This window comes from Ursus arctos, chromosome X (assembly GCF_023065955.2).
Source record: "Ursus arctos isolate Adak ecotype North America chromosome X, UrsArc2.0, whole genome shotgun sequence".
NCBI lineage: Eukaryota > Metazoa > Chordata > Mammalia > Carnivora > Ursidae > Ursus > Ursus arctos.
In genome coordinates, this window is record NC_079873.1 from 67,385,056 (window position 1) to 67,399,619 (window position 14,564).

At 35.0% G+C, this 14,564-nt stretch overlaps 1 protein-coding gene across 2 annotated transcripts in view; it reads right to left on the reverse strand.

Moving 5' to 3' along the window:
* Positions 1–14,564, reverse strand: part of HDX (highly divergent homeobox) — a 206,956-nt gene that overhangs the window by 76,564 nt on the left and 115,828 nt on the right. For both annotated transcript variants that reach the window (XM_026480141.4, XM_057312795.1), the window contains one exon: positions 8,327–8,473. In XM_026480141.4, the coding sequence (XP_026335926.1) occupies positions 8,327–8,473 (147 nt within the window). The remainder of the gene's footprint in view (positions 1–8,326; positions 8,474–14,564) is intronic.

Genomic DNA, 14,564 nt, shown 5'->3' on the forward strand with positions numbered 1-14,564 from the left:
CAGACAAAATAGACTTTAAAACAAAGACTTCAACAAGGGACAAAGAAGGACCCTCCATAATGACAGAGGGAACAGTCCAACAAAAGGATATAAGAATTGTAAATATTTATGCACCCAACATGGGAGCACCTAAATAAAGCTGCTGGTAACAGACATAGAGGAAGAAATTGATAGTAATACAATATTAGTAGGGGACTTTAACATCCCACTTATATCAATGGATAGATTATGAAAACATAAAATCGAGAAGGAATCAGTGGCTTTGAATGACACATTGGACCGGATGGATCTAACAGATAAATTCGGAACATTCCATCTCAAAACAGTGCAATACACATTCTCTTCAAGTACATATGGCATATTCCCTAGGATTAACCATATATTAAGCCACAAAACAAGTCTCAACAAATGAAAAAAGATTGAGATCATATCACACATCTTTTCCAACCACAATAGGTGAAACTGGGAATCAATCACAAGAAAAATCTGGCACTAATACAAATACATGGAAGTTAAATAACATGCCACTAAACAATGAATGGATCATCCAAGAAATCAACAAAATTAAAAAAAAATACATGAAGACAAATGAAAATGAAAACAGAATGTTTCAAACTCTTTGGGAAGCAGCAAACACTGCCTTAAGAGGAAAGACTGTAGCAATACAAGCCTACCTCAAGAAACAAGAAAATCTCAAACAAACCACCAAAGATTATACTTTAGGGAGCTAGAAAAAAGAACAATTAATTTCTCCCTTTGTGTCTGTTGATATTTGATGTATATATTCTGGCACCCCTATGTTGGGTGCATATATATTCATAAATGTTTTATCTTCTTGATGGATTGATCCCTTTATCATTAGGTAGTACCTCTCTCTTTTTATTATTAGAATCTCTGTTTTAAAGTCTATTTTGTCTGATATGACCATAGCTACACTACCTTTCATTTCGCTTCCATTTGCATGGAATATCCTTTTTTATGCTTTCACTCTGTGTGTGCTCTTCTAAAGTGAGTCTGTTGTAGGCAACATATGTATGTGAATTATTTTCTATTCATTTAGCCACTCTACAGCCTTTATTCACCAGTTTAGTCCATTTACATTTAAAGTAATTATTGATTGTTATAATTTACTAAAGTAAATTATTTCCAATTTGTTAATAGTTTTCTGGATATTTTCGTAGTTCTTCTCTCTTCTTGTCTTCTCTCTCTTTCTGTGATTTGATGACTTTCCTTAGTGTTTTTAGATTTCTTTTGCATCTTCTTTTGTGTTTTTGTTTTACAGTTACCATGAGATTCACATATTTTATCCTAGGTATGTAATAGTTTATTTTAAGATGATAGCAACTGAAATGTGAACACATTTCAAAACTACAATTTTACGCCCCCTCCATTTTATGCTCTGATGTCATTTTTTATATCTTTTTATGTATCCCTTAACTAATTGTAGTTTTAGTTAATTTTTCTACTTTTGTCTTTTAACTTTTTAATAGCTTTATAAGTGATTAATCCACTACCTCTACTGTATTTTTACATTTGCCAATTAGATTCTACTTTTGTATGTTTTCTTGCTACTAATTAGTGCTATTTTTTTCGGCTTAAGGAAGTCCCTTTAATATTTTTTGTAAGGACAGTTTTTAGTGGTGACAAACTCCTTTAGCTTTTGCTTATCTGGAAACTCTTTATATCTCCTTCAAATCTGAATGGTAACCTTTTTGGTAGAGTATTCTTGATTGGACTTTTTGCTTTTTTCCCTTTCAGCACTTTAAATATGTCATGCCACTCTTTTCTGGCTTGCAGTTTGTTCTGAGAAATCTGCTGATAGCTTTAGGTTTTTCCTAATATGTTACTATTTTTCTCTTGCTGCTTTTAATATTTTATCTTTAACTTTTGAAATTTTAATTATAATGTGTATTGTTGTTTCTTTCTTTGGGTTCATCTTATTTGGAATTCTCTGGGCTATCTTGACTTGGATGTCTGTTAGGGAAATCTTCAATCATTATTTCTTCAAATAAGTTTTCTGCCCCTTTCTCTCTCTTCTCTTTATGGGGCCCCTATAATGTAAATGTTATTTCACTCGATGCTGTCCTAGAGGCACCATAAGTCATCTTTATTTAAAAAAATATTTCTTTTTGTTACTCTATCTGGATGAGTTCCATTGCTTTATCTTCTAGCTCACTGATTTGCTCTGCTTCATCCAGTCTGCTGTTGAATCCCTCTATTGTATTTTTCAGTTTAGTTATTGTATTCTTCAGCACTGTGACTTGAGTTTTGTACTTTAAGTTTTCTATCCCTTTGTTGAAGTTCTCACTCTATTCACCCATTCTTTTGAGTTTGGTGAGCATCTTTATGATCATTAATTTGAATTCTTTATCAGGTAGATTATTTATCTCTGTATCATTGTAATCCTTTTTGTAAGTGTTTTTTTCCTTGTTCTTTCATTTGGAATAGTTTTCTCTGTTTCATTTTGCTTTACTTTTTTCCTTTTTTTTCCCCTATGTGTTAGGCCAAGAGTGAAAGAGTAGCTATGTTTGTGTGATGATTCTTATTCAATCTTGTCCTAACTCTTGTTTGCCTCTTGAACCTTTGGGATTGTCTAATGCCTAACTTATTCTTAGTATGTCCTCATTGCTGAGAATATGTCAAGACCTGTTAGTAATCCAATTGGAGGAATCCCATTTAGCATTCAGTTTCAAGCTGACTGGAAGCCAGACCTTTGGGGAGCATATATATATGCAAATATATGCAGTCCTATGGGGATATGATTGTACTTTCTGCTGGTCTCTGGACTAGGAGAGATGTCCCATAGATGATATTTGCCAATATTGGAGCTTTAGGTAAGTGATAAGTTCATTTTGGGGGAATTCTTATTGAGCTGAAATGAGGCCAAGTGGGTACAGAGGCTGATGTCTTCCTGCTTATGTTCCCTGGGAGTGTTTCCTTAGTCTGTAGATGTGTGGGTAACCTGAAGCCTGTGTCTCAGGCTGGAGCTCTAGGCTAATAGAGAGGTTGTGGTTTTGTCTGCTGTTTGTACAGTGCTTTAGGTGTGGTGGCCTGTCAAGAATTGTTTCTCTGTTACAGTTCCATGGAGCTCTGGAAGATTAGCTGTCATGGCCATCAAGGCCAGGCAATCAAGGGGTATCCCCTGTGTTGATTATACATACCCTGTGGCTTTAACAAGGCAGCTGGAGAGTTTTGGGAGTGAGGCAAGTTCACCTGTTTCAGAAAGGCAGTGGGAAGGTGTCTTGACAGCATGCACCAATGCATCAGGTTAATGCTTTAGCTATGCATGTTTTGGCTTTAGGCCGTGAGCAAGACAATATCATGATCATGCATGTGCCAGCCAAAGAAGAGAACAAGGGAGTGTCAAAACTGCTTGCATTTGCAATCTTTAGCTAAGGAGTGGGAGAAATCCATAAGCATTTTTGCTCACCCATCCAGCCGGAAAGTGAGGGAGCCCTGCAACTACTCATGGTCTCTAGCCTCAGCAAGTGTCATGACTACTCACCCCTACCTGTCCCAGCAAGTTGGCAGGAAGACGCCACATTTGAGCTCACCTACCTGTGCTAGACATGAAATCCAGAATTTCCAGTTAGGATTCTCTTTGTTTTTTATTTGTTTTTGTTTTTGTATTCTCTTTGATACCACAGGGTTTTAGGTATAATTGCTGTAAAAAAAAATGACCAAAGCCATTGATGTTGGGGCTTTCCCTCAATTATTGTTATGTGTATAACCTTCTATCCTTATAGAAAATCCTAACACAAAGGAAAAGGAAGAAGTGTTACTATTTTCTTCTTGCTTATGAGTAGTTAAACCTCGTACTAAAGAATAGGGAAATGCTTACTATCATTATGTTTCTAGTGATTTTCCAAAATGCCAGCATCACCACAGCAGAGAGAAAGTTTGAAAATGTGATGTGTTGTTGTGTCTTTCATTTTGGGAGAGTATGTTTAGGAATATTCTCTCATTGTCTCCTCTTTCTTGCAGTCTGGGGTCTCTCTTACACCAATCCATACAGCCTGAAAACTTGCTGTCATGACACATGGTGTTTATTAGTATCAGTGGCAGATTGAAAACGAACAAAAATGAAAAACTCAGTAGAAAAGTTGGAAGATAAATTTGATGATATCTTACTGAAAGTACAGAAAAAAGATAACCACATTGAAAATGGAACTCTCAAGGTAACAGCTATGCTCCAGGTAAAGAGTAACTAATTCAGATTGGAGCACATCAGAAGATTTCAGGAAAAATTTCTTCAAGATGATAAAACTGTTACACTACCAGATGTGTGAATGTATTGAGAAGTGATATATGCACCTGGGAGATTTTGAGAATAAATTAGTATCAAGTACCTAAGTACCTTTTTGTATTTTGTAAGCAAAAACACAAAACAATAAAAACTAAGAAAATAATGAAATCAAAAAACAAAAACAAAGTCATGTTATACAGAAATATTATACAGAAATAGTATATGTGTATATATATATTTATATATATGTATAATAGTATATTACATAATTCAAATATGTAAAGCATTTACTTAGTTATAATAACATTAACATTGGATAACAAACTAAGCAGAATTATGAAATAATTATACTGTGAGAATAAAAAGAAAAAATGTATGCATATAAGTAAAAGGATCACTGAAGAGATCTTGAAAAATATCGAAGAAAGACCTTGACATTTCATAGTGGAAAATCAATCAACAATGCCTAGCACTGAAAAATCGAGAAGTAGCCATATACTCAAATATGAGACATATTGCTAGATATTTCCCAATATCTGTCTTTTCCCTCTTCTAGAATAATAAAAGTTTAACTGGTCACATGGCTACCCAAATTATATCTACATTTGCAACTTCCCTTGCAGTTAGGTATGACCTTGTAACTAATCTTTAGCCAAGGGGATATAAGGGAATGTGTCTTGTGGCAGTTTCTGGGAAACCTCTTTAAAAGATCGTTGGTACACACCCCTTGCCTTTCTTTCCCCTCATCTCCGTCTTGCTTCCTGGACCATAAATGTCATAATTTTGGACCTTGAGGACAAGGGTTACATCATAGGGATGGCAGAATGGAAGGTGCAAGATAACAGAGTCTTGGAGGAATTCACAGGGCAGAACTGCATGCCAGCTTTAAATTATATACCCCTGGACTTGTCCATGAAATTAAGATATCTTGTCTAAGTCAGTGTTATTTTGAGTATTTCTGTTACAGCCAAATCTAATTCTAATTAATACAGAACATTATTTATAGGTGGAAATAAATATCAAAGGAATCATCTAAAAGAGTGAAAAGTGGTTGATTTTAGCTATTGGAAATAGTAGGAGGGGAGCAGTAAGGAACGTTGGTTTTATAGAACTTGACTCCTTAAGCTATGTGCATATATAAATTTAATTTTAAATAAAAATGATAATAACAAAAACATGCTCTGGTATTCCTTATTCTTGGCTTTTAGGCTTCTCATGCAATTATCCCACTCCAATTCCTCTCCAGTCATTTGTATTCTTGTGTTATACCTCCTGCTAGAATTCAAACTCCTTAAAAACAGGAAAAGTGTCTAATTCATTTCTATTTCTTTGTTAGTATATATACATAGCATACTCAGTAAACACAGGACTTAATCTGATTTTCCATCTGGATCCTAACAAAATAAAAGGCAAGGCTCTGAACAAGGCAGTATTTATTTTGAGAATAGTGTTGGTTTTTAGAAACCTGTGCTTCATGATTTTTCTCTATATTCCCTTTTTCTTCATGTATGTATGAGAAAATATTTTATTTCCTCCTTTAGAAGAGATCTGCATTTTGTCATTCATTCTTTAATAGCACTTCCCTCTTGATCTTCTGGGATGACTCTCCAGTTTGAGTTGAAGCCTACTCATACTTCCTTGAAAGAAACAACTGTTAGCATCTCTTCTGAATTCCACACTGAATGATCCACGAAGTCAGCTATGATGGAATCTTTACACCACAGAAATCAACAAATACTGTAAATCAGAGTGTTTTTCCTTAAAGAGCTGATTGTTACATACTTACCAGCATACTACTGCCACTATTTAAATCTTATATCCACATCTTTCAAATTGAATGTAAACTACTGTTCCCATAACCGATTAATATAATTTTTCAATCTATCATTCATTATGCAATATGTGAGATATATTTCACATTACCTCATGCAATTTTTTAAAAAGATTTTATTTATTTATTTGAGAAAGAAAGAGAGGGCATGAGCAGGGGGAGTGGCAGAGGGAGAGGGAGAAGCAGGCTCCCTGCTGAGCAGGGAGCCTAATGTGGGGCTCCGTCCCAGGACCCCAGGATCATGACCTGAGCTGAAGTCAGACGCTTAACCAACTGAGCCACTTAGGCACCCCATACCTCATGCAATGTTTTAAGCAGTGTTACTGAGATATATTTAACATACCATACAATTTGTTTATTTCATGTATATGATGAAAAGGTTTTTTAAATATGTTCATAGAATTGTGCAACAATCATCTTAATTCCAGAATAGTTCTAGCATGCCAAAAAGAAACCCTATACTCATTAGCAGTCATTCTTCATTCCCCCCTATCTCAAGCCCTTGGCAATTACTAATCTTCTTTCCATCTTTCATATAAATGGAATCATAAAATATGTGGTCTTTGGTGACTGTCTTCTTTCACTTAGCATAATGTTTTCAGGAATCATCTATTTTGTACTGTTTCAGTATTTCACTCTTTTATATGGCTATATAGTATTCCATTATAGGTATATATCACATTTTGTTTATGCATTCACTTGATGGACTTTTGTTTTTTTTCCCCCATTTTTGGCTATTATGAACAATGCTGTTATGAACATTCATATATAAGGGTTTTTAAAGTTTTTTTAAATTCCAGTTAGATAGCATTCAGTGCAGTATTAGTTTCAGGTGTACAGTTTAGTGATTCAACACTTACATACAACCTGGTGCTCATCGCAATGCACTCCTTAATCCCCAGCACCTATTTAACCCATCCCCCCAATGAGTTCCCTTGAAATAATCAGTTTGTTTTCTATAGTTAAGAGTCTGTTTCTTGGTTTCTCTCTCTCTTCTTCCCTTATGCTGATTTGTTTTATCAAAATACAAAAGCTTCTTTACAGTGAAGGAAACAATCAACAAAACTTAAAGGCAATCTAGGGAATAAGAGAAGATATTGGCAAATGAAATATCTGATAAAGGGTTAGTATCCAAAATCTACAAAGAATTTATCAAATTCAATGCCCCAAAATGAATAATCCAATTAAAAATGGGCAGAAGACATGAATAGGTATTTTTCAAAAGAAGACACTCAGATGGCCCATAGACACATGAAAAGAAGCTCACCATCACTGATCATCAGAGAAATACCAAAACTACAATGAGCTATCACCTCACACCTGTCAAAATGGTAAAATTAACAACATAAAAAACAACAGGTGTCGGCAAGGATGTGAGGAAAGGGTTGCACTGTTTGTGGAATGCAAACTAGTACAGCCACTATGGAAAACAGTATGGAAGTGCCTCAAAATGTTAAAAATAGAACCATCCTATGACCCAAAAGTTGCATTACTATGTATTTACCTGAAGAATACAAAAATACTCATTCAAAGGGAAAGATGCAGGCCAATGTTCATAGCAGCATTATCTACAATAGCCAAATTATGGAAACAGCCCAAGTGACCATTGACTGATGAACGGAATATTATTCGGTCATAGAAAAGAATGAAATCTTACCATTTGCAGTGATGTCAGTGGAGCTGGGGAGTATTATGTTAAGTGAATTAAGTCGGAGAAATACCATATGATTTCCATCATATATGGAATTTAAGAAACAAAACAAATAAGCTTGTGTAAGTTTTTGAGTATATATACGTTTCATTTCTTTTGGGTATATATCTTAGAGTGGAATTGCTGGGTCCTATGATAACTCTATGTTAAAAATTTTGAGGACTATTTTCCAATGTGGTTAAAACATTTTACATTTCCACCAGAAGTATATAATGGTTCCAATTTATCTACATCCTGCTCAACACTTCTTATCATCTGTCTTTTTTATTATAGACATCATATTAAATATGTCTTCAAATTCTTTGCCCATTTTTAATTTCATTATTTGCCTTTTTATTATTAAGATGTAAACTTTCTTTATATATGCTGAATACAAGTTCCTTATCAGATATGTGATTTGAACATATTTCCTCCAATTCTGTGGATTATCTTTTTCACTTTATTGATGTTCTTGTTTACAGCACCTCATGCAATTTTTTAAAGCTTTCATTTATGACACTCTTCACCCACAACATGAAAATTATTGAAAATGTCTTACCCGAACTATTTCACAGTCAACATTTAATTCAGTTGCAACTGCTTCAATTTTCTCTCTACAGACAGAACCAAGGCTGGTCATTCCATTGTCCCAGTACTTCTTAAGGGTGGCTAAGTCTCGGTCACTGAACTGAGTGCGATCTTGTAGCTGTTAAAACAGATTTAAAATAATTAGAATAATCAAAGGAAAGAATATTATAGAAAGGACTAACTGGGTGATATTTGCTAGGTTACTTTCAACACATAACAGTAGCTAAATTAATTTCATAGTTCTTTTTTAAAATTAATTTATTTATTTGAGAGAGAGAGTGGGAGTAGGGGTAGAGGGAAAGGGAGAAAGAATCTTAAACAGGCTCCATGTTCAGTGCGGGGCCTGAAGCTGGACTCAATCTCATGACTCTAAGATCATGACCTAAGCTGAAACCAAGAATCAGAGGCTTAACTGACTACAACGGCCAGGCACCCCTGATTTCACAGTTTTTAATATGTGTGCCCCCATTTTGAAATGGGCCTGTCCATGATATTTATTTCCATAACATGAAAGCATGCTAGAATAAAATGAGTAAAAAAAATTTTAACTCTTAGAAATTAAGCAGTATTGATTTTAAATGGTTGTAATCATTTAAGTAATACATTACCATTGTGGAAAATACAGATAAATTTAAAAAAGGAATTTAAATCACTCACAATTCTGGAAATAGCACTTGTTAACATTATAATGTGTATTTTCTCAAGCATTTTTCTATGATACACATATTCACATTCACACTACATACATTTTTTAAATAACAGGATTACATCACTGTCTTGTTTTTAGATAAGTTGATCTAGATTTGCCATACATACGTCTTGTACTAATATTATAATTAAAAGTGTAAATAAAAAATGTAAGAAGATAATGTAGTCTTAATCATATTTGTGGCTTCAAAAAGTTTCATAATAACCTTATACTTTTTGTTCTTAGATTTTTTTTAAAGATTTTATTTATTTATTCCACAGAGATAGAGACAGCCAGCGAGAGAGGGAACACAAGCAGGGGGAGGGGGAGAGGAAGAAGCAGGCTCATAGCGGAGGAGCCTGATGTGGGGCTCGATCCCATAACGCTGGGATCACGCCCTGAGCCGAAGGCAGACGCTTAACCGCTGTGCCACCCAGGCGCCCCGATGTGCCACCCAGGCACCCTGATTCTTTAATCAAACAAACTATGGTCATTTTATATTGTTTTAATTCAATGAATCCTGGAGGCACCCCTAGGAAGTAAATTAGAAGCATGATAGAATAATGTCTTCCATTTTTACAATTGGGAGTCAGAAAAGCAAGGTCAGGGGACTCATTCAACAGGACACAGAATGTCCATGGCAGAGCTAGAAATAGAAATATGATTTTTTTCTGGTAGCTTCATCCCTATGATCTCCAATTATCTCAAAGGGTAGTGAAAAAATCTGAAAATAAATTTTAATTAAAAATATATATCCTGCAAAGTCCTGTATGTGTTTGTATGTGTTTGTGATGAGAGAATAAGAGTGAGAGAGAGAGCAAGAAAAAAATGAACTTGTGGGACTTCATCAAGATAAAAAGCTTCTGCACAGCCAAGGAAACAGTCAAAAAAACTAAGAAGCAGCCCAAGGAATGGGAGAAGATATTCGCAAATGACACTACAGATAAGAGACTGGTATACAAGATCTACAAAGAACTTCTCAAACTCAATACGTGAGAAACAAATAAACAAATCAAAAAAAAATGGGCAGAAGATATGAACACACTTTTCCAATGAAGACATACAAATGACTAACAGACACATGAAAAAATGTTCAAAATCATTAGCCATCAGGGAAATTCAAATCAAAACCACACTGAGATACCACCTTACGCCAGTTAGAATGGCAAAAATTGACAAGGAAGGAAACAACAATTGTTGGAGAGGATGTGGAGAAAGGGGATCCCTCCTACATTGTTGGTGGGAATGCAAGTTGGTACAGCCACTTTGGAAAACAGTGTGGAGGTTCCTTAAAAAGTTAAAAATTGAGCTATCCTACAATCCAGCCATTGCACTACTGGGTATTTACCCCAAAAATACAGACGTAGTGGAGAAGGGCCATATGCACCCCAATGTTCATAGCAGCATTGTCCACAATAGCTAAATAGTGGAAGGAGCTGAGATGCCCTCCAATAGATGACTGGATTAAGAAGTTGTGGTCCATATATATAATGGAATATTATTCAGTTATCAAAAAGAACGGTTTCTCAACATTTGCTGCAACATGGACAGGACTGGAGGAGATAATGTTAAGTGAAATAAGTCAAGGAGTGAAAGTCAATTATCATATGGTTTCTCTCATCTATGGAACATAAGAACTAGGAAGATCGGTAGGAGAAGAAAGGGATAAAGAAAGGGGGGTAATCAGAAGGGGGAATGAAGCATGAGAGACTATGTACTTTGAGAAACAAACTGAGGGCTTCAGAGGGGAGGGTTGTGGGGGAATGGGATAGGCTGGTGATGGGTGGTAGGGAGGGCACATATTGCATGGTGCACTAGGTGTTATAAGCAACTAATGAATCATCGAACTTTACATCAAAAACCAGGGATGTGCTGTATGGTGACTAACATAATATAATAAAAATATTTAAAAAAAAAGAATCCAAGGGTCCCCATAAAACTGTAAAACCCCAACATCAGGGGAAAATACTATATTGAGCTCCTGGTGTTACCTCACCACCTGTGTATTTCTCAGATACAACTTTCTTTTTCTTTTTTTTTTAATTTTTCCCCAAGTTTCTTCTCTGTTTTTTCTTTTTACCTATTTCTTATTGAAACTAGATGTTTAATACAACATATTCCATAGTAGCTTTTTTACTTACCTATTTCTTATTGAAACTAGATGTTTAATACAACATATTCCATAGTAGCTTTTTTACTTGTACTTTTTCACACCTATATATATTTTATTTTTTATATATACATATATAGAGATATAGATATATAGATACAAGCTTCAATGTAGTCATTTTTCCCCTAAAGTCATATTATATATATATATAATATAATAATATATTATATATATATATATATATATATATATATATATATATATATATAATCAGTTTTAATTTCCCTGTAATTATGGGAAGAAGTGTCCCTAACAAAGAGAACAAAATACACCCAGGAAGAACAGAAACACCCTACCCTGCCCATATCGAGACATTATAGACCCCTCCCCTCAAACCCTCCATTTTTTTTTAACTTTATAAATCTTATTCTTGGGTTTTATTTTGGCTGTGTTTTGTCAGTAGTGACCTCTGACCACTCCAAACATTCCCAGGGTGCATCCAGCCTGGACTGTGGTTGATATTTTCGACTCCGTACATCCCCTCAACCACCTCTCAACAGAATGACTAGGAGGAGAAACTCCCAACAAAGGAAAGAACCAGAGACAATGCCCTCTCTTGCAGACATAATGGATATAGATATAAGGAAATTGTCAGAAATAGACTTCAGGGTAGCAATTACAAAGATAATAGCTAGGCTTGAGAAAACCATTAGTGGCAACATAGACTCTCAAGGGCAGAAATGAGAGCTAATCAGGCCAAACTTAAAAAATCTATGAATGAGATGCAGTCTAAACTGGATACTCTGACAGCTAGAGTAAATGAGGCAGAAGAACAAATTAGTGATCTAGAAGATAAACTGATAGAAAGGAAGGAACAGGAGGAGGCCTGGGACAAACAGCTTACAATCCATGAAAGCAGACTTAGGTAAATCAATGACGCCATGATGTTCCAATGTCAGAATTACTGGGATCCCTGAGGGGTGGAGAGAGAGAGAGGACTAGAAGTTATATTTGAGCAAATCATAGATGAGAGCTTCCCTATTCTATGAAGGAAACCCAGAAAGGGCTGGGAAGACATATTCAAAGTACTAAATGAGAAGAATATGCAGCCAAGAATACTTTATTCAGCATGGCTGTCATTCAGAATGGATGGAGAGACAGAGCTTCCAGAATTCTATAAAAGAAGAAACACCCCAAGAGTAATATAGACCAGAAATTTACAGAGACAATCCATAGAAAGAGGGACCATACAGACAATAGGATGACAATAAATACATATCTTTCAGTAGTAATTCTAAACATGAACAGCCTAAATGCTCCCATGAAATGGCACAGGGTTGTAGATTGGATACAAAGACAAGACCTATCCATATGCTGTCTACAAGACACTCATTTTGAACCTAGTCACCTCCAGACTGAAAGTGAGGGGATGAAGAACCATTTTCTATGCCAATGGACCTCATAAGAAAGCTGGGGTAGCAATTCTTATATCAGACAAATCAGAATTTAAACTAAAGACTGTAATAAGAAATCCAAAGGGACACTGTATCATTCTTAAAGGCTCTAGCCAACAAGAAAAATCTAACAATTGTAAATATCTATGCCCCCATATGAAAGCAGCCAACTACATAAGCCAGGTGTTAACCAAAATAAAGAATCAAATCAACGATAAGATATTAATATTAGGAGATTTTTACATTCCATTCTCAGTATTGGACAGATCATCTAAACAGAAGATCGACAAAGAAACAAGAGCTTTGAATGACACATTGGACTAGATGGACTTAGTAGATACATACAGAATATTCCAACCTTAAACAACAGAATACTCATTCTTCCCGAATGTGCACAGAACTTTCTCAAAAACAGACCACATACTGGGTCACAAATCAGGTTTCAGCCGTTACCAAAAGATTGAGATTATTCCCTGCATGTTATCAGACCACAATGCCTTGAAACCGGAACTCAATCACAAGAAAAAATTTGGAAGGAATTCAAACACTTGCAAGTTAAAGAGTATCCTCCTACAGAATGATTGGGTCAACCAGGAAATTAAAGAACTTAAACAATTCATGGAAACTAATGAGATTGAAAACACATCAATCCAAAACATATGGGATACTGCAAAGGCCGACCTAAGGGGGAAATACATAGCCACCCAAGCCTCTCTCAAAAAATCAGAAAAATCCCAAATGCACAAGTTAACCCTACACCTAATGGAGCTGGAGAAAGAACAGCAAATAAAACCTAAACCAAGCGGGAAAGGGAAATAATAAAGATTAGAGCAGAGATTAATGAAATAGAAACCAGAAAAAAAAGTAGAACAGATCAATGAAACAAGAAGCTGCTTCTTTGGAAGATTTAATAAGATCAATAAACCACTGGCCAAACTTATTCAAAAGAAAAGAGAAAGGACCCAAATTAATAAAATCATGAATGAAAGGGGAGAGATCACAACTAACACCAAGGAAATAGAAGCAATTATAAGAAATTATTACCAGCAATTATATGCCAGCAAATTAAGCAACCTGTAAGAAATGGCTGTCTTCCTGGAAACATACAAACTACCAAAACTGAAACAGGAAGAAACAAATAATCTGAACTAGATATTTATAATTTTAGTTACATTTATTTTCCAAGTTTCTTGAGTAAGTACTTTGGTTTCAATGAGAAGTTAAAAGAAGAGGTGTGTAAGGTAGAAAAAAATAAGAATTAACTATTAGTTCACAACCAAAAAAAAAAAAAAAGAGAGAGAGAGAGAAAGAGAGATCTTTCCCTTATGAAAAGTGCATAGCATTGTTCATTTTCTCAATACAGAAAGGCAATTAAATAGGCAAAGAATGAAGCATACACTTGTTCCACTAGGTTTTGTGTTGTAAAAAAAATGCATATTGCATACATATTATATGAAACGTTTAATGCAATAATACTCAATGAATTGACATTTTACCTGTACTAATTTTATGTAAAAATGAACAGAAAAAAGTAAGTTCAGTTGAAAACATTGGTCTATAGCAAATATTCTAAAAATACAAAAAGAAGTAGGAAGATCAGTAGGAGAAGAAAGGGATAAAGAAAGGGGGGTAATCAGAAGGGGGAATAAAGCATGAAAGACTATGGACTCTGAGAAAAAAACTGAGGGCTTCAGAGGGGAGGGGGATGGGGGAATGGGATAGACTGGTGATGGGTAGTAAGGAGGGCACGTATTGCATGGTGCACTGGGTGTTATACGCAACTAATGAATCATGGAACTTTACATCAAAAACCAGGGATGTACTGTATGGTGACTAACATAATATAATAAAAATATTATTATAAAAAATAAATAAAAATACAAAAAGAGCTACAAAGCAACAAGAATTTTGATTTCAAGTCAAACTCTGTCAATAATCTAGCTATTCTTTTTAGAAA